General features: G+C 38.6%; 1 protein-coding gene across 4 annotated transcripts in view; it reads left to right on the plus strand.

Moving 5' to 3' along the window:
• MAP3K9 (mitogen-activated protein kinase kinase kinase 9) overlaps positions 1-23,465 on the plus strand; it is a 57,784-nt gene that overhangs the window by 24,785 nt on the left and 9,534 nt on the right. For all 4 annotated transcript variants that reach the window (XM_086895122.1, XM_086895123.1, XM_086895121.1 and 1 more), the window contains exons 3-8: positions 3,650-3,830; positions 11,031-11,179; positions 14,538-14,713; positions 18,039-18,279; positions 19,417-19,539; positions 20,292-20,445. In XM_086895122.1, coding sequence (XP_086751248.1) covers positions 3,650-3,830; positions 11,031-11,179; positions 14,538-14,713; positions 18,039-18,279; positions 19,417-19,539; positions 20,292-20,445 — 1,024 coding nt within the window. The remainder of the gene's footprint in view (positions 1-3,649; positions 3,831-11,030; positions 11,180-14,537; positions 14,714-18,038; positions 18,280-19,416; positions 19,540-20,291; positions 20,446-23,465) is intronic.

Consider the following 23,465-nt stretch of genomic DNA (forward strand, 5'->3'; position numbering starts at 1 on the left):
CAGTCAACGAAACTCCTGCAACATGGGTCACTCTTCCTGCACTTTTCCCTCACAGGCTGCAGTCCTTCAAGCACAGCGTGGGTCCCTCAAGCAGTCACAAGTCTTGCCAGAAAACCTTCGCACAGGTCTGCAGGTCCATGTCAGGAGCCTGTTCCAGTGTGAGCCTCCCACAGGGTCACAGCCTCCTCAGGCATCCACCTCTTCTGGAATGGGTCTCCTCCATGTGATACAGGTGAATCTCTGCATCCATGTGGTCCTCCACAGATTGCAGAGAAAGCTCAGCTCTGGTGCCTGGAGCACTTCCTCCCCTTCCTTCTGCACTGACATTGGTGTCAGTTGTTCCTCTCACATATTCTCACTCCACTCTTCTCTTGATGCAGTTACATCTGCACAATAACTATTTGGTTTTTTAATTATTCTTTTGAAATATGTTGTCACAAGGGTGTTACCGTCACTTCTGATTGGCTCACCCTTGGCCAGTGGCACATCCAGCTGTGCTGGACATGGGAAAAGCTTCTAGCATCTTCCACCCTCCTACTACCAAAACCTGGCCATGCAAACTCAATGTAGTTAGGCCAAATATTGATCATCTGGCTCTTGTTACCTCAGTCCTGAGTGATCGAAATTTAAAAGAGGGAGAAGTTAACTCTCTCATTAACTCTCTAACTGTAGAGAACATGTTGCCTGTTTGTTTGTCATGGACTAATACAAGTGCAGAAGTAGTACTTGCAGAAGAGAACTTACACTGAGAGTATTAAACAAGGTGTAATAATTGTAGGTGAAACTCAGAAGCAAGTGAAACCATGTTGATTAGCATAAGCAAAATGCTTTTGCAGTGTCCTAGCAACCTTCCGTGTGTTCTGCTTAAAAGATTTTTTTTTTTGAGGAGGAGATTGAAATTAATTAATATTTCACCTATTTACAAGTTCTTCATTGAAATTCAGGTAAAAACAAGAGGGGAGAGTAAGGTTTTTGGTTTGAAAATCTGACAGATGGACAAGGGTGACTCTTGGCAGTTACAAGTGAGGCCGTTGATACTGAATAATATGATAAAGAGAACTGAAACAGATGCTGGAAAGAGATACAATTTTTAAAATTAATTTTCAGAAATTTGGATTGTAAGATTACTATCCCAAGCAGTTATTACAAAGAAATAGAAAAGGAGCCAAGGTTGTAACTAAAGAGTCAAAGACTTGCAATAACTCAGTCTCTTTTGTTGTCCTTCTCAGTGGTCTTTTGTCACGATAATTTTTCTTACTACCCTGCATCTGACAAAAGAACAAGTTCTGGATACAAAAGATCTATGTAAGTACTAATTATTTTGTTAGAACTGAACACAAATCATGGTAATTAGATTTAAATAGCCTCTTACCAGGAAGGTATGTACAAAGTATGTATCAGCTGTGATACATGGTGCTCTGTCCTGCTATTGAGCTCATTCAGACAGAATATGATATGTGAACAATAAATTTGTTTCTTCCTCATTGTGGAACAATCAAATCATAATGTTCCTCATTTGTTATGGAGGGAAGCAAAAAAAACCCAACCCAAAATCCCCTAAACTCATACTTTCTTGTCTCAAAGTTTTACTTTACCTTTACAACAACACTGTACATCTCTAAATTACTACATTTAGATTTCAAATTACATTTTGTTATTCTGCCAGTTCTTTAGGCAGAATGGGTACAAGCTAGAAAAAGAAACACTATATACATTCTAAGAAGCTTTTCACTTTGCAATCAATGAGTGACTTGTGAGCAATTCCTTTTAGCACTTGTTCATCCGCTAGAAAGAAGTAAATAAGTTAGACTTATTTGAAGAGGCCCAAAGGAAGGAACCTTCTGTACCTTGGTTTCTTGTGGTGCGTCTGTTGTGCACTGAAGTATTGCTCTAAAAATGCATATGCTTTTGCCAAAATGAAGAGAACAGTAACTCTAGGCCTCAATCTCTTTTCTCTGTGATCAGGAAAATGAGGCATTTGGTCATGTTAAAAATTTTGCAAAAGAAACAAGAACCGGGAGCTTAACCATTGGTCTAATTTCTTCCCACCTTGAGCTGTCCCACAAAAATCTTTGAAGTAGTATTTTGTGAATTCTGAAGCCCTGTAAAAGGGTAAATGATTTTTTTTAAAATTTTCAAAGAATGAACAATTTCTTTATTATTGAACTAAAAGCAGTATTTTAACATTGTAAATGTGTGTTGCTTATAATGTGGAAGGGTTCAAATAACACTTTTGGGTTTTATTTAGTGGGAACCCCCATTTTAGTTATTAGAAGGAATGATTCTCCCTGACTCAAATAAAAAAAGCTGTGTTAGCTTGAGGCTGACACTTGAGTCTTTTAATGGACTGCTGAAAATTGTCCTGAAGATTATTTTCTGTAATTTTTGCAGCACATTTGCCTTTTATACATTTTATTATAATCCATGATTGTTTGATTACGGAGGTTGTGGGGTTTTTTTTTTGTCTGGTTGGGGTTTGGTTTGGTTTTTTTGCAATTGATGCATCCATAGAAAAAGAAGAATGTTTTTGTAAGACCCTCTGTCTGTAGTGTCTGTAATGACATTAAAAACAGAGTAGCTGCATAATGATGGTATGTAACTGGCTTGGTGATTTTTGATGTGAAGTCTTTGGAATAATAGCAATACAAATATAGTTTTCTTTTAATAGTAATACAAATATTTTTTTTCTTTGTGGTGCGTTACAAAGTGGGTTAAAATCGGTCCAGGGGCTTATGGTTCCATTAGTTCTGGAAGTCTAGTGCCCTCATATTCTGTAGTTTTATGTTGCATTGCTGGTTCAACTCATGGTGTCACTTTGCACTAATATAAAGAGAGAGGATAATTAGATGCTGCTAAAGCAGGATGTATACTTGTGGGTTCTGGTTTACACTTGGTGGTGTAACAGTACAACTCCCCAGCTACAGAAGAATATGTCTTACATCACAGCATTCTTGAGTTTTGCCTCAAGGTGTTTTTAAAGTTCTTGGGTATTTTGGTTCTTTTAAAGTTCTTGGGACTCCTTTGCCACTGAAACAGAGCAGAAAAAAGTAGTTTAATAATGATGGATGAGGGAGTCTGTGGGGGTCTATATGCATTCTGGAATTTGGCATGTTATTACTGATCAAAAAGATATTTTTTCAATAGTAACTTTAAAAAATTGTGCATAGAGCTTCTACTCCTAACATATTTACATGAAGGGTATATCCAGCCTATGTGTGTATCTGGATTTACAAAAAAGTCTTCTAAGCAGTTCAAGAAAAAGCTGCTATTACTGGCTTGCTGAGAGAGGATTAATTAGGAAATGTCTTCCCTTATCTGGATTTCTAGAAGTTACAGTGGTTCACTTCCTCTTAGCAGAGCATTATACAGAATGACACTAGACACTATATTAAATAATGATGTTATTATGTATTTCTTCTCTGGGGCTCGGTACTTTGGTTAAATTTGAAGTTATTTGTTAGAGAACTGTTCAGCTGTCAGATGAAGGGATCAGCCCGAAATAATATATATAATAGGATGGTATGTTTGAATAACAAAAAGCCAGGGAAAATCTTAAAATTTGGGGGATCTCCAGGAAAATCTTTTTTGCATAAATACTAGCTTTACTCTGCATACCTTTTATTCCCCTTCCTCCCCCACTTTTCTCCAGTACTGATACTCGAAAAGGTGGAAAATGGAGATCTGAGCAACAAGATGTTGAAGATCACGGATTTCGGCTTGGCCAGGGAATGGCATAAAACTACCAAAATGAGCGCAGCTGGGACATATGCCTGGATGGCTCCTGAGGTCATCCGCTCTTCCATGTTCTCCAAAGGCAGCGATGTTTGGAGGTATTGATTTGGCATTAAGTGATTGGAAACTAAGGAGTAACTAGACCTGCCAGGAAGTTTCTTTTATATATAAGAATGAGTAATAGTGAACCGAATATTAAAATTCAGGTCTTAAGAAAACTTTATCCACCAGCTTTCCGTCTGTCAGACTTGCCTCGTTGCTGTAGAAAGTAAGTGGTGGACCAGTTACTGCATGCCTTCAAATTTTCATTGTTCTATAAATTTTCATTCAGATTATTTTGGGATTTATAATCCAAATCTCCTCTGCTTTATCTAAACCAACCTTTTTGTGCTTATTTGGCTATTAACTGACATAATCAAAGGCCATAATACAATCTGAGAAGTACTTTATTTTTTTGCTGTTTTACGTACAAGATAATGCTGAAATATTTTGTTTTGTTAGTAATCTGTCACTAATATATGTGTACACAAACACACTTAATTGAATTCCCCTTGCTGTTTCAATCTGAATACTATGTTTTTTGCTTTTATAATAATTTCATTAATTATTTCATTAATTATTTCCATCCTTCTAGCCTTTTACATAGGATAATCTCTTATCTGGGTCCATCTTAGTATGTAATCCATAAATAGTAACTTGCATGTGTATATTGTCTTTTTCATTCATGCACTGGAATTTTTGTGAATGAGCTAATTATGTGGGGAGGAGTGTAGGGGTTGGCCTGTATACTTCCAGAAATTGAGTTTGAATACCACTGTTAAGTGGATTGGTAAATACAGAATTCAGTAAATGGCTCCAGGATGGTGACTTTTCTGGATGCTGGATGACTTAGAATTAGTACTGAGCATCTGAAACAAATGAAATAGAGAGAATTTTGGTTTCTTTGTGGTGAAAAAGGTGTTGAAATGTCAGGATCTTTGTCTTAGCAGTAAGATTCTGTCACTGGCCACTAATGCTTCTCCACAAGTGAGTGCATTCTGTAAAACCTGTCAGGATAAAGAAATAGCCCAGCAGGTAGACTTGTCTAGCTTTTATGGCAGCTGTTTGGTGTGGGAAATTTCATTTTCCTTGTCCAGTTTTGCTGAATAGATAATGTAGATAATGTATTGCCTTGTGACAAGTCTGTGAACTTGTATTTTGCACTCTAATAGCATGGATAAAATTCTGACTGTGTAATTAAATGTAGCAGCTAATCTGAGACAAATTGAGCAAGAACTAGGCTTTTATTTGGAGTGAAGTCTGTCAGAAATTAAAATCTTAAAGCTATGCACCTTTTCTGTGCACGTGGTGATGGTACTGGTTTGTACACAGCTTGTCAAGCTCAAACCTAAACTTGCTGTTCTCTGAAACAGTGCCAGGAAGGATCTTTAAGGGTAACCTGAGGGAAAGGGGGAGCAGTTATCCTGAAATTGTTACTTTACTAATCCAGGCATTCTATGAACAGATCAGTAAATGTTCTGTACCAGTATGAATTTGTTTTAAGAAGTTAAGAATTATTCAATTGGTTGGTGATTTTCATGAAGATAACACAAGTGCCTCAATACTTGTGCAAAAGTACCAATTTGGTCATTGATTTAAGGACTGTGAATCACTTAAGGACTGTAACTAACTGAAATTATTTGTTCATTTTTCAGAATACTTTATTTCTGCTTTTAAGATTCCTTCATCACTTTCTGTTGTTAAAGTTACCAGTCTTCCCTTGAAAATAAGTTGAGTTCCTCACAGTACTCTCCCTTAAACAGAGTTATCACCATTAAGAGAACTTCTGTATTGTCTCTGAATAATCCTTTTCTTTTTTGTGGCTAAAACCTATATTCATAGTTAAACAAGCTGAAAAGAACATGTGTGCAGAGGACAAATGCTTGCCAGTGCAATCACTACTAGTCTGTCAATGATTGTAAGCCCTAGATTTTACAAAAGCAGTCATGGACTTGTGTAATAAATCCTGTCCCCACCCAAAGATGCAACCTGAAATTCTTAACAGGATGAAGTTTTTTATCCTATTAGACTTGCCCCACCTCTTGTCCAGTTCAACCACTTGGTTAATCACTGGAGTCAAAGGGTTTTTTTTTTTGCCTGACAACCTTCCAGTTGGACTATGCAGCATCAACAGAATTGTCTCTAATATTCACAAGCCCTTTTATTTCAACACCTTTTCTTTAAAGCTTATTAGAATCATACTGCTGGCTGAACTGTTGCCCAGCCTTTGAACAAGGATCTTGTTCTGCTTGCATTTTCACTGCACAAGCAGGGTGAAGAAGATGAGTGCTAGGACTGAAATTTCCTGAGTCAGTCTTATCGTAACTGACTGCTTCATCTTTTCAAAACATGTTTCAAGGTCCATTTAAAAAGCTCCATCTGTTTACTCTAGAGTAGGGTTGGCAAAGAACTTAAAAAGAGTGAGGAATGGCCACACACAGTATTTATCACCAGGGTCTGGGCCACTGTGAAGCTTGTTCATAGTACCAGTACTTAGTAAATCTTGCTAGTGAAAACTTGTTGCTGTGAATTTTGCTGTGCTGTACCCACAGGCTGTAGATGTACAGTAGAAGCCTTGTGCTTATACTGCACAGAGGACAATGAAACTACAGTTTTATTTAAATAAGTCCATTCCTGTAAATCTGTTATGTGTTTGTATTTGCTTTGGATTTACAGGGATAAAGTTGAAGCATGGGTATTGCAGCTCATCTGGTACTGTACGCTAATGTTAGCAGGCATATAAATAAAATTTTTCTGTCATTTGGCAGTTTAAATATATTTCTTGTTTGCGGCACACTTGTATTTTTTACTTGTGCTGCTTAAAAAACAGTCATATTGTCAGTACTATTGGTATGTGGAATATAAATGCATCATACAACCTTCATCTGAGTTCTCTATGGTCCTCAATTTGGATTTTTTTAAGCTATATGTGTTTTGAGACCAGTGAAATAATTGGGAATTTAATTTCCATTTAGGAATGGAATACCAGCTAAAACAATCAGATTAGCAGATGAGAAAGTTTCAGGCATTCAGTGCTGGGTCTAGAAACTTCAGTCATTAGAATAAATAGTTTTAATCTAGTGTTGGTCAAGCACTTCCATCCACAGCTGACCACTTGTAGGCTTCTGTAGTTTTCTGTGTGTAATGAAGCACTGGCAAGACTTCAGTACCTGACAGATCAGTGCTGACTGGCAATATTAGGAGAAACTCCCCTGGGAGAAGCACATGCTACTGATTGTTGTGAAATGGGAAGAAATGGTCATCTCTGGAACTGTCAATTCATTAACATGCAAAATGCCAGCTGTTAATAGATGTAAAAATGTAATTAAGTTCGGGGTTTTTTTCTTAATGAAAGTCATGTTTTAGTTTCTGTTGGAACTGGGATCTCTTTGTTGGGCTGATAATTCCTTCCTTATGGAAAGTGTTGAGCCTGGGGAAATGGATAAGAGAAGTCTATGGTACAAATACTATGGAACAGTACCAGTGAGAATAAAAGACTTGTTTTTAAAAAGCTGACAGACTAATGAGGGAGGTGGCAAAATCACATGTGAAATCCTGCAGACCTCCAGCCTCCCTTGCCCTGAAAATCCAGCGAGTAGGATTGAACCTGATGTTAAATGGCTTAAGGGATTACTGGATCACTGAAAGATGGTTAATTATTCACACAAGTGTCAGTTGACTTGGATGCATGGGTTGTGTCACATGGTTCATTTCGTAATTAAAGTCCAAAAATTACTACTAGGTGCTGGAAAAATAAATGAACTCGATCACTTTTTCTTTTTCCCCACTGAGAATGACTAGAGGCCCTTGTTTCTTTCTTTCTATGCCTTTTTTTGTGAAGTCTTCTGATCTAGCTTTTTCCTTTGTACTTCCCAATCTTCTGCTTGAGAGTTAATAGGAAAACACTCTGTTCAGCACCTCTCTTGGTGTTTATTCACTTGGGATTATTGTTCAAGTGCCACAAAACAGTATTCCCTAGTTCTGTGGAAGCAGTATTCTCAGTAATGAACTGTAAGTATTAGTGGCGTTGAGTTTTGTCAGAAGCAAAGTGACCTTTCCTGCAATATACACTTCTAGTGTCACATTACAAGAAATGCCAATCTGTCTATTCCTTTTTCCTTTAAAAATTACCCTGCAGAAGAAGTGCTTTGAGCACATCAGTAGTGCTTTATCCAATACTAGTTTTAAAGTAATAATACAGCTCTTTGGTAGATTTTACTACCTTTTACTATCAACAGTTAAATCCAAACAGAAGAGTACCATGAATGATCAGTCAGATTTAGACAGTCTAAATATACATTCAGTTCAGTTTTCATTTTTTCAAGTGTTCTATAAATCCTTGAAGGCCAAAAAGAAAATGGGAACTCCCTAGACTCTATATTTCTTTCAAATAATGGTCTTGAGACAGTAAGAAGTAATAATTTATAATACCAAGAGTGTGAATTACATAAGAAAAAAGCAAAAGATCATGTAGGTCAAAAAATACTATCATCTGCTTAGTGAAGTAAAACAGCTATGTTAGCAGCAAAGGTTGGATCTTTAGTGATTAAAATCCTTTATATAAGTAGGGAAAGTGCTGTTAAGGGTGTCCAACTAAGGTAGCAGCAGCAACTTCAACAGTGAGTGTTAAAGATGTGATAGGGTGGAAGGGAGATTGCCAGAGTTTGTGATAATGTACCCCAAATGGATAGGGAAATTGTTGTTTTGAAACAAGAAAAACTTGATATTTTAGCTTCAGACTTTTCCATGGAGCAGCTATTTAAGGAGCTTGTAGGAAGAGAAGCAGTTTTTCATTTGGTCTTCAGGTGTGCTCAGGAGGCCTTCAAGGTTGTACAGTAGGACATGGTCCAAATATATGTATACTTAGATTTTATATCTTTGCAAGCACAGTTAAGAAAAATTAGTCCATTACAGTAGTGTAATCTCAAGATTATTGTCAACAATGGGAATTTTGTGTGAAAACAGCAGAAGGGGAACACTCAACACAGATATCTTTCAAGGACACTTTTAAAGCTCTGAGTGAATGTATGGGAAATCCTTTAAAAGAACAAAGAAGACAGTGTAGAAAAGACTACTGAAAGACATCTTTTTAAAAAGTCTGTATCCAAATGAGGAAGATTATGTATTGACATGAGCTCTGTCTAGTTGAACATAAAATGAAGAGATAAAAGGGTTCTGAGGAGAGTCTTCTAAAAGCATAAAACCAAATCCCTTGCTTTCAAACACAGCACAGGTGAGAACCCTGCAGGAGAGCATAACAGCCCAGAGGTGAGCAAAATATGGGAATGCAGAGAAGATAAGGTTTTACCAGGAAAAAAAACTCAGTGACTTGTGTCTGCCAGAAAAGAGGCATTTTAAAGCTGAAAATTTCTCTTTAAGGGAGTCAAACCTGGAGGACGTATCTTCCTGAAGTAAAATTCACAGAGGTGTTAAAACTGACTGATGAAATGAGCAGTAATTATTCCTGAGATTTACAGTAATATCCAAGATTTCTACAAGAACATGAAAATCAGCTGAGTTAACAGCTGTGCTGTGTAATCTGTTGCTTAAAGCTGGTGTAGTACCAGAGAAATGGAAGGCAGCAGACGTGGTGGCAGGTCTTAAAAGAGCTTCCTGAGGATTAGCAAGTATGATCTAGAGTTCTTCTCAATGGTAAAAGCAGCACTAAAGAGCAGGGAGCTGGTAGAACTGTGAGCATATCTGGGGAAGAGTCAACTTTTATAGAAGAAAATGTAATACCTTGTAAAAAGTGAAAATGCTTGAAGGAGACACGGAATATATGGATAAGTGATGAGATTGCTTATGCTATGTTTGGATTTATAGACTTAAAGCAAAATTGGTCATCATAAGCTTTTAAATGAAGTAAATTGATGTGGGAAAAGAGGGCAAGTCTTTTCCCCATCATTTAATCAATTCTTAATTACTAAAGGAATAAATAATTTTTCTTGGTGGGGAATTCTTTGTTCAACACAGTCATAAGTGATTTGGAAAAAATAAATGGTTAGGTAGCATGGTTGATGATACAAATTTATTCAGGATAAGAAAAATTAATCTACTGCAGAGAGATGAGGAAACGTTTTACTATAATAAATGCTAAAATAGATGGTACTGGTAATAAATACAAAGTAGTACCTATAGGAGAATTTCATATGTACAGTTTATGGGCTCTAAATTTTACTATTGCGATTCAGTAAAAACACATTGGAGCTACTATGGATAACTTATTTCATTTTTGTATTTTGTAAAGAGTAAGAAAGGCAACTGGCAAATGAAAATTTAATAGGAAAGAAACAAAACACGCAATACCATTTATGCCTCTTCCCACATCTTTAAAACTTTGTGATTTTGCTGGTATGAGCAGACAACAGAAGATGTCAAGGTCAGTGAAAGATATGAAATGGCTTCTGTTCAGGATAGTAACTAGATTAGAATTTAGCTAGATTAGCATTTGGGGGTCTGGAAAGATGATGATTTAGGCAGGATGTATGGGAGCCTGTGAAATCATGGGCAGCATGGAAGGAGCTAATCGGGAACATATGTCACATTTTCCTGTACTGAAAGAACTACAGGGAAGCCAATGAAATTACCAAGTGACAAGCTCAAAACACATACACAGACGTATTTTTTGTCAATTCATCATTCAATTTGTGGAGTTTGCTACTGCAGAACACAATGGGTGGTAAATGGGTTCACAAAAGAGTAAGAACAATGGAAGAAAAAACTGTCGGGTCACCAAGTATGAAGAAGCAGTTTCTCTCTGGGGTTTCCCAGAAGCAGAAAAAAATACCCTGAGGTTGTGTTTTTCATCATATACTTGGGGGATAACAGTCCTGGAACTATTTCCATAACTTCATAGGTAGTGTTTTGTAGAACATCTGAAGATGACAACTTAATTCTGAAGAAGTATTTTTTGCTTTTAGAAATTGCAAGCCACCATACAAGCCTTCTTCATATTTTTGGGTGTTTTGAGAGGTCCTGGTTTGAAACTAAATTAGAAGATCTATGGTTTTCAGATTGTTTCCAGTTTCAGAGAGAAAATTATTTTTGCCTAAAAGGTGAAAATGCCATCTTATTTCATACTCATAAAAAAAAAAGCAGGTAAAATAGGGCAGATCACCAGCTTGGCATTCATGATAAGCTTGTCCTGCAAACTGCAATTTCTTTAGTATACCAGACTCCCAGGTTCAGGTACCTTGTTGCTTAACAAAGGCTGTGTTAGAGTCGAACACCTATTCTCCATTTTGTTTTCTTCCCAATAGTTATGGTGTGCTGCTTTGGGAACTGCTAACAGGAGAAGTACCATTCCGAGGAATCGATGGTCTTGCAGTAGCGTACGGTGTTGCTATGAATAAGCTTGCCCTGCCAATCCCTTCCACGTGTCCTGAGCCTTTTGCCAAACTCATGGAAGGTAAGCCAGCTGTGGTGTGAGTGTGGTTTGTGCTGTTTTAAGAGTGCTGTTGAGCATGGCCACTTTGTCTTTGTTACCTAAGAGCACTGACCTTTCCAGTGGCTTCATTCAGTGGTGCAGGTTATTGTGGGAGCCAGGCCTGGCTGTTAGTGTACTGTGACAGTCAGTCTGCTACCAGAATAATGAAAGAGATTTTTTTTATCAACTGGCTTTATAGGAAAAGGGGGGCTATTGCTGTCATCACTTAGCTTGTTTTCTAGTAGTGTGAACTCGCCAACACCAAAACCTCACATATTTTGATCCTTTTTGAAGTCTTTAACTTGTTTTAAAATTCATAGCTCGAACATCTTATAGTAGTGGCAGATTGGTTTGAAATGAAACTTCGTCCTATTGATATTTGAGGGAGAGGGTTTAAATATGGCTTTGACATTCCAAAACAACCCATATTTTCAGTCAGAATTACGTGATTTTTCTGCTTTGTCTGTGGAGGTATTTCATACCCAAGGTGGGCTACAGAGAGGTGAAAAAAATACAGAAGTTAGTCATCAGAGCTGCCATAGTTACTGAAAAGGATCGTGTGAGGTAGTTAAGTGTACTCATGTGACGTGGTCTGCTGGCCATTGAAACTACTTTTGTGTGTCCTGAGCTTCAGCTGTTCCTCCCTCCCTTTCTGCCTTCCTCTCTCCTGCCCTCTCTCTCACTTCCTTACCTTCAGTATTTTTTTCAGTGTCCCTATTCCCAAGGATTTCTAGGTGTTTATATGTGCTAAACATTTTTGTACCTATCTGGCAGGAAGGAAAACAAGATAAAGAGCTTGGTTTATAGTCTTGGTGAGCAAAGAATAAGTCTTGACGTAGAACTGATACTCTGTGGCCTCTGGTGGTACTTTTAGCCTCAAGAAATGAATAAGAATCATGAAGAAAATGTTTCTGATGGATTTTTTTTCCTGCTTTTGGAATGCTTTTGCCTTTCACTGGTCTTTAGGCTTCAGTTAATTTAAAGTAAAAATTTATTGTATATTCTGCTGAAAAAGAAATATCCTACTGGATAGTAAACAATAGAGTTGCAGGTAGAGTAGCTTGGAGGCAGTGTAAAGTGAGAAACTACATCTGAAAGAGGTGATGAAACTACCAGCTCAGTGTTATGCCAGGTAGTTTATTTTTACATGGTTTCCTGGATTTCATAATTGTAAGCGAGGGTTTCAAAATAATGCCCTCTATTGGGAAAGTTAGGTAGAGGCATATGGCCAGTGCCTGAACCCAGCAGCACAGGGGTGAGCACCCTCGTGGCTTTGGAATACTTGGCTTCTCCCTGTGCAGAGTGAAGATGAGAACAAAAAAACCCAATTACTTTCTGCCCCTTCACCAAAGCAGTTTTTCAAACAGGCTGTTTCCCATCTCGGGTGAACTCTTCTTCCTCTAATGCTGCTTTTACTTTTGAATTACTGCCATGGTGGTCTTCACTGAGACAACAAAGCTGAACTTTTGCTCTTCACAGAAAATAGTTATATGTTACAATGTCCTCATTAGTGCAAATAATAGCTGATCTAGGCCTGGGAAAATAAAAGCCACGGGCCACCTGCTAGTTATCCTGTTCACTCATTCATGCGTTTGGCTGGCTGCAGCATTTTGTTTTACTTCGGGTCATGTTTGCTTTGCCATGCTTAAAACCTGAGGTAAAGAAACAGGGATTATGGCACTGACAATCCAGCTGTAACACCCATTGCTACTAATTGGCCAGCAGCAGGGGATCATCAGAGCATTCTTCGACATCCTCAGTTCTCTGCTTTCATAAAAGAAGCAAATGAAAAGCCATAAACACAAATGTGTTCCAGCATGGAACCCACAATTTTGAAAGCACAACTCCCAAATGCAAAATCTCAGTAATGCTAAAATCCAAGAAAGGAACTGCAGAACCAAGCCTTGGCTGTTGCACAGGTTTTGTGAAGTGATTTTTATTTTTAATTACAGCTGCCCTTTGGTGTACTTCAGTCCACAAAACTGATGAATGAACTTTCATCATGCCTTGATGAATGTCTTTTAGGACATCATCTAATATTTTTAAGAATGTTCCCTTTTTTCTGACTTCAAGGTCTAGAAAACTTTTAGAACATTTTTATAATTCCTTGTGCTGCAGTAATGTGTGTTTTAAGTCCAGTGACCATGTGGAGCAATGCTATATGATGAGAGAGACCCACGTGTTAGTTACTTCCATTCACACAGAAAAGCTGTATTCCTTACAAATACGTGTGAATATGAAGCTTTTCTATTTGGTTGCTCTGGAATTTTGGCATGCAGGCATCCAGCAGTACTGAAGAGAATAAGGACACTTGCTGAACAAGAACCCATGTAAATGCTGGTACAGGACAACACAGAATGAGAAAGTGATTTTTTTTCTGCTGGAGTAGAAATGAGGGGAAAGGAAGAGATAGGACTGAATGAGTGCAGATTTCCTATTCAAAAGTGTTGTTAAATCAAAATGGTTTGGGGGGTTGTTTGTAGCTTGAGGGGTTACTTCATCCTTTTTTCTGTTTCTGTTTTCTGTGCTCAATTCCCATCACTGTAAAACATTGGCTTTTGTACTGTTGCTCATTGAGTTGCCTTATGTGTTAAGATGGCTACCTTCATTTCTGTGTTTTTAGAGCTCAGTAATTGGCTGAATAATTGCATTAGATTGTAAATTTAAAAAAAACTTGTTTATCTGTGTTTTCTCCTAAAAGCAAAAGAAAAATGTCTGATTACTTTTCTCTCAAATAATAAAAAGAACCTGTAAAAATAGGAGAACTTCAAATGCACAATTGGATGTCTGTAATCTCCCATTTTCACACAGTTTGCTTTGCAGGAGAGGTTTTCCATTCTGAGAAAAGATTCATAATGACTCAGCTTAGTATTAGAATTTGGCATCAGGAAAATCTCTTGATAGATATCTTCCTACAGTATGGCTGTTAACTCTTATTATAAAATAAGTATTTGCAAGAGCCTTACATAGTATTTCTACTCTGTGAACACATGTGTATCTTAAAGCAAAATATTTAAGGAAATTACTTGGTTTTTTTTTAAAAAATGCTTTAAGGTGTAACCTGTAAAATTAATACATCTGTATTTTACTTGACATGTTATTGCAGTAGAACCTAGAGACCTAGGTAGTTAGGTAGTTCAAGATTTCAAGTGCTGTTGGATATTGTACAAGCATGAATTCCATACTTGACGATAGTGCAAATGGGCAGTGGGAAGGCGAGGGTAACACAGGTAGTGTGTATGCCACTCTTAGCCACTGGGGATCAGTAAAGCACTACCCATCCTCTCAGACCTCCATACTTAGAGATGCTTGACAGCTGTTTGTCTTTATTCTCTTCTAGATTGCTGGAACCCTGACCCACACTCACGACCTTCCTTTGCCACTATCCTAGACCATCTTACTGCCATAGAAGAGTCTGGTTTTTTTGAAATGCCCAAAGATTCCTTCCACTCCCTGCAGGAAGACTGGAAACAAGAGATCCAAGAGATGTTTGATCAGCTCAGAGCCAAAGAAAAGGTAAGTAGAGAGCAATGCTCCTTGATTGTGCTGTCTGGATTGTAATTTTCCCATTTCATAGTTCAAATGGGGATCACTGTTTAGTGCATCCCAGAGCTAATTTTGTCTGTGCTTTACTGGAGCTTGTATTAAGTCCCCAGATTAATGGTAGGTTCTGATACACACAAGGGTAGAATCATGAGTGTCGTGGTTTTAAACCAGTAACTAAAAAAACCTACTTATTTCTTGTTGTGAGATATGGATTAGAACAAGAGCAAAACAGGCTTAAGACTTAAAAGGAATAAAGACAGTTTATTAACAAACTACAAGAATAAGAATATCAGAATAAACTTTCAGAAAACCCCTTTATCTTTCACATCTTAACCATTTCTCTATACACATGACAACATAGAGACAAATAACTTTAGGATTCTGGTGGTTAAAAACAGTCTTAGTTCTTGCTACAGTCTTTCATCAGTCTTTGCAGAGAAACAGAAGTCTCTTTCTGTTAGCTTACGGAGTTTCTCACGAGAAAACTATTTTTTCATCATAGTTTTCTATTTCTCTAATGCCAGCTGCCCGGAAATCTGTCATTAGATCTTCTCCTCCCATTTCACATCTCCAAGGTGTGTATGGGTCACAGAGTTTAGGAATCTTATTTTTAAGGATAAGTTATTCAAAGGCAGAAGTCTTCTTCATTTGTCTCTGTGAGCCTTCCTGGAAAACAGTTTTCTCTTTGCCCCCAAAGCTTCAAAATCTTCACTCAACTCAATTCCAGCAACTCACAGTATCACAAGTACTCTCTCTCTCTTCTGCTCAAAAGTTACACTTTGAATATCTCATTCCTCCTAATACTCTTATCATGAATTAAAGGAGTCTTTTTATACTATTATTGTCCATCTCCATAGCTTTAACAGAAAGATATTTCAGCTGTAAAGCATCTCCTTATTCTCTCTTTCTTATTTAAACTTAACTCTTTTCTTCACTGTTTTTGGTGGTTCTATGATGTCTCCTCTATGTTGATTGTCTCTCTCTCTGTCTTTCTGAGAAAAGGAGTGATCTGTATGTTTATCCAGGTAGTAAAAGAATTAAAAGCTTTAAGAAAACTGCAAGAGTTCATGGTGTTAAGTTTCAGTCTAGCAGCAAAAACTGAAAACCAAGCTCGGCTGACCAGCGCTGCTTCTCTTCTCCCTCCCCCCCCCTCCACCCCGCGGCCTTGTAGGCCTGGAGAGGGGGGGAGGAGGCCGAGACAGAGCCTGCTACCTTGTCCGAAGCCGGAAACCAAAGAGGGCAAGAGAATTCTGTCTGTACTTCTTAAGGGGGTGTTTACAAGTTGAATTCACTTTTTAATGGTCAGATCTGCTGTCAATTCTTGAAAATGACCGATAATTGGTCAGGAGGGAAAAACTCCCATCAGCCACCAGCAGCTTCAACTTCCTCTCCCTCCAAGCTGTCTTAAAGGTAAAGCTACCCCATGACAATGAGAAAAATAAATATCCACATCCTGAGTTGCTACTTCTTCTGATATTGTTGTGAGCTTCCATTATACTCTGTGCAAATTGCTGTGATGAGTTGTTTATTGCATTTGGTAACTGTTTCACTATTCACATCTTAATTGTGAAACCAGATGAAAACTATTAACAGGAAATGTGGGAGGGGTAGTTTCAGCATTAGTAGGTAGGTAGTTCAGTAACATTGCAGCTTTGGTTCTGCTGGGTTTGTGTTTTCAAGGTTTTGATCACAGCCAAAATGCACAGACTATAATAATCATGAGTGCTACCAGGGGAAGGGTCCAGTAACTGCTATAACTGAAGTCCATCTGGGCAAATAGCAGGAAACAAAAATGCTAGCAGGAATAACAGGAATGGTGACCATGAGCCTCAAAAAGAAGATGTGAAAAAACTTTAGTTTTCTTCAAGCATGTTTGCAGAAAGCATAGCTTGCTGTGTCTAATTTAAGGTCCTAACAGAGTTTGTCTTTTGTTGTTGGAAAGAAAAACTGCAGCAGAACCAAAATCACTAGTGCAATGATATATTTGTAAGTTCACAGTCTCTTGCCTGAAAGTAAACTCATAATAAGCAGCTGTCTTGATCTGGGTTCAGAGGTTGGGTTTAGGAGGCAGAGAGAAGGAAAAGAAGACTTTGAGTCAGAGGAAAGAAGTCAACTTCTACAAAATACTTAAAACATTTCTATTCACCTATTTTAGTACCTTTTGGGGAAAATAAATTAGCTGATAGGCATTTCCTTCCTACCATTGTCCCATGGCGTAACTGTGTAGGAACAGTTTTTGAAAACCAGAAACTTCAACAGACAAACAGCTAAACAGTACTAACTACACTGCCTTCAGGCTGAGTACCGTATTCCTCTTTAACAATGGGAAAATAATTTTATATGCTGTTCACTTTTTGAGTAAAATGTATCAAGTCTCCCTGGTGATGAGCCGGGTAACAGTGTCATTATTAAAACCATCTAAATTAAAATCTGTCTGATTATCTAGCTGATGTTTAACTTGAATTCTTCAGTTTTTGCCTTCTGCACTAGAATTGGCTATCTGGAGAGAATTATTCTAAGTGCTGAATTCTTTTGTCCTTGTGGTGAGAGGAGAGGAGCACAGTGGGATTTTGGGATTTCAAGGACAGTTTCAGTTAATTTGTTTTGTCAGCAAGGGATAGATCGAAAGGTTTGCCTTATGTGCTTTTGCCAGGACCATGTCGAGATGGCTTTTGAATATCCCCAAGGAGAGAGACTCCACAGCCTCTGTGGGCAATCTGTGCCAGTGCTTAGAATGCAGTAAAGAAGTGTTCAGAGTGTCCCCTGTGTTTCAGTGTGTACCTGTTGCCTCTTGTTCTGTCACTGGGCGCTGCTGAAGAGAGGCTGGCTTTATCTTTTTTCCACCCCTCCCTCAGGTTTTTATATACACTGGTAGTATCCCCCTTCACCCCACCCAAACCTTATCTGTGCTAGGGTGAACAGACCCATGTATCTCAGCCCTTTCTCGTAGGAGAGATGCTCCAGTCTGTTAATCACCTCCATGGCCCTTCATTGGACCCTTTCCAGTATGTCCATGTCTGTCTTGTACTGGAGAGCCTAGAATTTGACACAGGATTTCAGGTGTGACCTCACAAGTGCTTATGTCTGAATTTTAATTCTGGTACGAGGGGCCTTGAATGGCAAGCATTGAAGTCCTTGAGGGTTGTTTTTGGCTCTCAGCTGAGCCTTTAACCAGTGGTGTTTTCGGTTCTGTGGGCACAAGCCATTGAAGTTGTGCCTTCAGAGCCGGTGATGTTAGTCTTTACCCACAGGTCACACAGTAGGCTTTTGTTTCTACTTTCTTATCTCCCTGCAGGAGCTGCGCACATGGGAAGAAGAGCTGACTCGTGCTGCTGTTGAACAGAAGAACCATGAGGAGCTGCTACGAAGGCGCGAACAGGAACTGGCAGAACGTGAGATTGACATCCTGGAAAGAGAGCTCAACATCATCATCCACCAGCTGTGTCAGGAGAAGCCTCGGGTCAAGAAACGCATGGGGAAGTTCAAGAGGAGCCGGCTCAAGTTAAAAGATGGCAATCATATCAGCTTGCCTTCAGGTTGGTGATGTGTTAGGCTGTGCCAAGTGAAATGGGAGCAAACCTGTAGGTTTGATAGTTGCTTACTACTAGACCCCTAGACATAAGAAAGGATTTGAGGTACTTCAGGAAAAACGTGGCTCTTTGAGATCAATAAACTAAATTTTAATTTTAAATTTAAATCTTGTGGCTAGCATTGCCCAAAGTTCCAAGATGAAGGCCAGAATTAAATTTGAAATGTTATGTGTTTGTTAGCCATTGGCTATATATGGCTTATTGTAAAAATGTGGTGTTGCAGTTTAACATGTTAGTACTCAAAATAATCAGTTTTTTAAGGATGTATGTACAAGATGATGGAGGTTCATGCTCAGGGAATATTTTACATAATGCTGCAGGAGAAACTATAATCTACTGGATTTTTTGGTGTAGGAATCTAAAAATTACCAAAAATACACTGATAGCTGTGAGACTAAAGCCCTAGATTGCTAGTTCATAGGTGAACTATTAACACAGAAGCGACTTCTGGAAAAAATGTTAAACATTACTAAGGTGTTGGCAAAGTCACTCTTAAGAGCTAAGATGGTGATGTTCAGAAACACTGAATCCTTAGCATTTCTACTGCATGTTCTTTATGAGATTCAAATTTGTCAAAAAAACAGAAGTGTGGGATTTGAAAATCACCTAGTGCTCATCATTACATCAGAGATGATGACTTGTACTATATTCTTTGTTTTCAGGGAGACATTAGCTGTTCAGAAAATAAATTATGATTATATGTGTGTTACTTATGCCTTTGTTTAGGTCTGCAAACACCTATCTTTGGTGGTGCTTAAGAAACTGAGAGGTAAGGTGCGAGGATTCATACAGGGATGTAATTTGGCATGTCAGTCAACACAATGTATGTGTATGTGCTTCACACATACACGCAGAAGATACATTTTCAGGGCTCTGAATGCACATCTTCACTCTGACTTCTCAGTGTGTACAATGGGCAAATAGCAATTACCTCTAAAACTTAATTTCTACATAGATCCTGTAAGTTGTGCTCTTTGAAAGTTAACATAAATTATTATTATTTCTTTTTTTCTTGTATTAAAAGAAGAGAGACTTTTAACTGTGTCTTTCTGCTTTTTTTTTTTTTTTTCTTTTGCTAAACAGATTTTCAGCATAAATTCACTGTGCAGGCTTCTCCAACGATGGACAAAAGGAAAAGCTTGATCAGTAGCTGCTCCAGCCCTCCTGCAAGTCCTACCATTATTCCCAGACTCAGGGCCATACAGTGTAAGGAGCTCAATGTAGTATTGAATTTGGGAAATGTGCAGTCTGTCAGCGTGGTAAGATGCCAAGATTCCATATCTAGGACAGGACTGTTAAAGAAAGTACCTAAAATGTTTGCCTTGTGCCTTGCATGTATGCATTTAGAGAGAAAAATGGGAGTGTCATGGTGATGGAGGGAGTATCACCTCCTTCAGAGTTAAAATCACTCTTACCCAAGTTCTTGAAATACTGCTGTTTCTATAGAAAATACATTCCTTAGGTGTACAAGTTAGTTTTAAGAAATAGTAATTTGCAGAGTAGATCTGTAAGCATTGCTGTAGTGTATTAAGTTACTGTTTTAAGGAAATGAGAACAAGAGCACTTGTCATGCAAATAGTGTTCCCATAATAACACAGAATTAGGCAGACATGCATGTCTTAAAATTATGAAAATTGTGTTAACTAATGTTTAGTGTTTGTATTGGATATCACAGCACTTGTGTGTTTGGTTTCAAAGTGGTAGTTCTAAAGAGAAACCAGTGATAGAATAAAGCTATTCTATGAGAGGCTACCTATACTTGAAGGATTAGGGAATGCTTAATTTGGCATTTGGTTGTTAGATTTGTGTTTATAAATGGTCAGAATTATGGGAATTTTTTTTGTTACTATTCCTGTTCTGGCCTATGTTTTATTCTTTATGCGGCTGTGGAATCAATTCTTTTAATTTGTGTATCTGTTTTTCCTTCCCATTTTCCACTGTTCTTTCTGCTTGTGAAGTGACACCTGCTGAAAGCAGTAAAACATGGGGACGAAGCTCAGTCCTTCCAAAGGAGGAAGGAGAGGAAGAAGAGAAGAGAGGCCAGAAGAAAAAGGGACGCACCTGGGGACCAAGCTCACTTTGTCACAAGGAGCTAGGTGCAGGAGAAGAGGGGTAAGAGAGGGACTGGAGGAAGACTCATGTCCAGGTTCTAAAACGGGTCATGAGCTGGCTCACAGGAGATTTGCCTACCTGCTTGCAAACACCTTTCTGCTCACAAACTTCTTTCCTGTACCAGAGATGTTAGAGATTCAGAGGAGTTTACAAAATTGCATTCAGTTAATTTGTTAGCAACTGATGTTTCACTATCTGCTATTACATTGTTAGGTATATTTGTGAGCTGTCAAACTTCTTAGCTGTGCAAAACTCTCTGTAGTAGGTTTTCTTTATTTCAAGGCTCAACTTTCTGTAGTTTCAAATAATATCTGAAACTGCTTCTCTCTTATGATTCTCAGATTCTTATGATTCTCATTTTCTTGTTTTAAATGCTAGTGTATAAAAAGTATCTGATAAAGCCAAGCAAATATCTTCTCTTCAGTCTTTTGAAAAAGACATGTACTTTGAGTGAATCAATCCTGAAAGTGATTTTTGCAGAAATACAGGTTGTACCTCTGTTTCTATAGGTTATTGTTCTGTGGCATTTTTTGGGTTTTTTTTTTTCCCCCTTTGTGTGTCTGAATTATTTATTCCTGAACTCCAGTGAATCATTGCTGGAATGCTGCTTTAAACAGAAGGCTGTTTTGGCCTTCTAAAAGAATGCTTGGCAATTTTTAGTAGAGTTTGAACGTTTCCCCCCTGATAAATTGATGGTTTGACTCTTGCCATGGTTTTTAGCAGGGAAAATAAAATAGCTGGTTATAATCTTTATCTTTCCTATTGTGTGTTCAGGTGTGAAATGCCTGAAAAACTGATGTTTGCATAGTGCCTCAGTATTGTAGCCCCCTGCAAGATGGCCTGGATCTACTAAAATATGTTCTCTCTCTAAGATACTCAAGATAGGTTGTCAGGACAATATGGAAAAAGCTTCTTTGACTGCTGCCTGTGGTTTACCTACTGTACAACTGAAGGATAGGATAGCATTCTAAGGAATTAAAACAGATGTCACACTTTACAATCCTTATTTATGTAAAAGGGTGGGAGATCACTGAAGCTGGAAGAAAACATTTCTACCTTGAAATCAAATTCTTAGAATTCTGGGAATAGACCTCTTCCATTTTCTGCTCATTGCTGTACAGTCTGAAGCACTGATTGTTTTTGGGCACAGACAACAGGAAAGGAATTGCTTGCAAACTGTGGTTGCTCATGCTCTCTCTACAACTGAGATGTTCTGTAGTACTCAGAATCTCTCCTAGGAGACTCAATATGGATATTGAGTTTTGCAGAGTATCTGAAATGTAAGAGTGTTGCTGAGAGGGCAGTCTGGCTAGCATACAGTGAACCACTCCTTGCTGAGATCATGCCAGACTGCAGACTTTAAATTAAGGGGAGCAGAGTTGCAGTAAATATTAGTGACTCAAAAGATAGTTCTTTATATTTTTTAGTATTTTTAAGTTCTAATTTTACAGGGTAAGGAGATAAAACTTCATTAAATATTTAAGGTTGGGAAGGACCTTTGAGTCAAACCATTAACCTAGCCTCTACCATGTTCACAAGTAAACCATTTCCCAGAGTGTCACATCCACACACCTTTTGAACATTTCCAGGGATGGTGATTTCACCATTTTACTGGGCAGCCTATTCCAATGCCTGACCACATTTTAGTGAAGTAATTTCTCCTAATACTTAATCTAAACCTCTCCTGAGGTCTACTTGAGGCAACTTGAGGCCATTTCTCTTGTCCTGTCACTTGTAACTTGGATGAAGAAGCTGACATCCCCCTGCCCCCCCGCCTAGACCCTTCTTTCAGGGCGTTGTAGACAGTGATAAGGTCTCCCCCAGCTCCCTGCAAGCTAAACAGCCCCACCTCTCTCAGCTGCTCTTCAAATGAGTGACTTTCTAGACCCTTCCCCAGTTCCATTGCTCCTCTCTGAATGTGCTCCAGCTCCTCAGTGTCTTTCCTGGAGAGTCCCAGAACTGAACACAGGATTTGAGGTGCAGCCTCGCTGGCACTGAATACAGGAGAATAATCACTTCGCTGCCAGGATGCCTTTGGCTTTCTTGGCTACCTGGGCACACTGCTGGCTCATGTTCAACTGCCTGTTGACCAGCATCTCCAGATTCTTTTCCCCCAGGCAGCTTTCCAGCCACTCATCCCCATTGATGGGGATGAGTAGCATTGTATGGGGTTGTTGTGACTGAAGTGCAGAACCCAACACTTCACCTTATTGTGTCTTACACAGTCGGCCTTGATTCATCATCAATGCAGCCTGTCCAGATCCCTCTGCAGAGCCTTTCTGCCCTCCAGCAGATGAACACCTCCACGTGACTTTGTGTCACTGCAAACTGACTGAAGGTGCTCTCAATCCCCTCATCCAGATAATTGATAAAGATATGAAACAGGGCCGACACAAATAGTGAACCCTGGGAAAACTGGGGTAAAATGAAGAGCTCAACATAGGACAGAGAAGTCCAGTTCAAGTATTCTCTATAAAGCCATTCTGGTAGCATAAGTGCTGCTATTACTGCTGCTTATGGGACTGGACTTAGTGATCCATGGAACTTTTATCTTCATAATTTTTATCACTTTCCATGTATTCTCCACCTTTATTCTAGAATAGCATTGTGAGCCCTCAGAACTGGTGATGTTAGTCTTAACCCAAGTTAAGGCAGTCATGAAAAGATGGTACAGTGATTATTCACACTTCCCTATTTATGTTTGAACATAAAGAATATGAACAGCAGCTGAAGGGTTTTGTGCTGAATTGCAGAGATTGGATGAAGCTTTATGTTGGGCTAGTTCTGTGGCAGTTCAGTTGTGATCTTACAGTATATTCTCAAGGATATACTGTGAAGTTTAATTGTCTTTAAACTTGGCATTGGTTAGTCACACACTATGGCATGGGTGATGGTCACCCTGCTTTTCACACAGGTTACTAATTTTATGGAAAGTGATAGTGAACGTGGCTTAAAATCCTTTAGCAGTTATCTCTTAAAGTCTTGGAAGCTTTAGGGGGTGAGCCTGGCAACAGACATTT

Source organism: Cyanistes caeruleus, chromosome 6 (genome assembly GCF_971803275.1).
Source record: "Cyanistes caeruleus chromosome 6, bCyaCae1.hap1.1, whole genome shotgun sequence".
Taxonomy (NCBI): Eukaryota; Metazoa; Chordata; class Aves; order Passeriformes; family Paridae; genus Cyanistes; species Cyanistes caeruleus.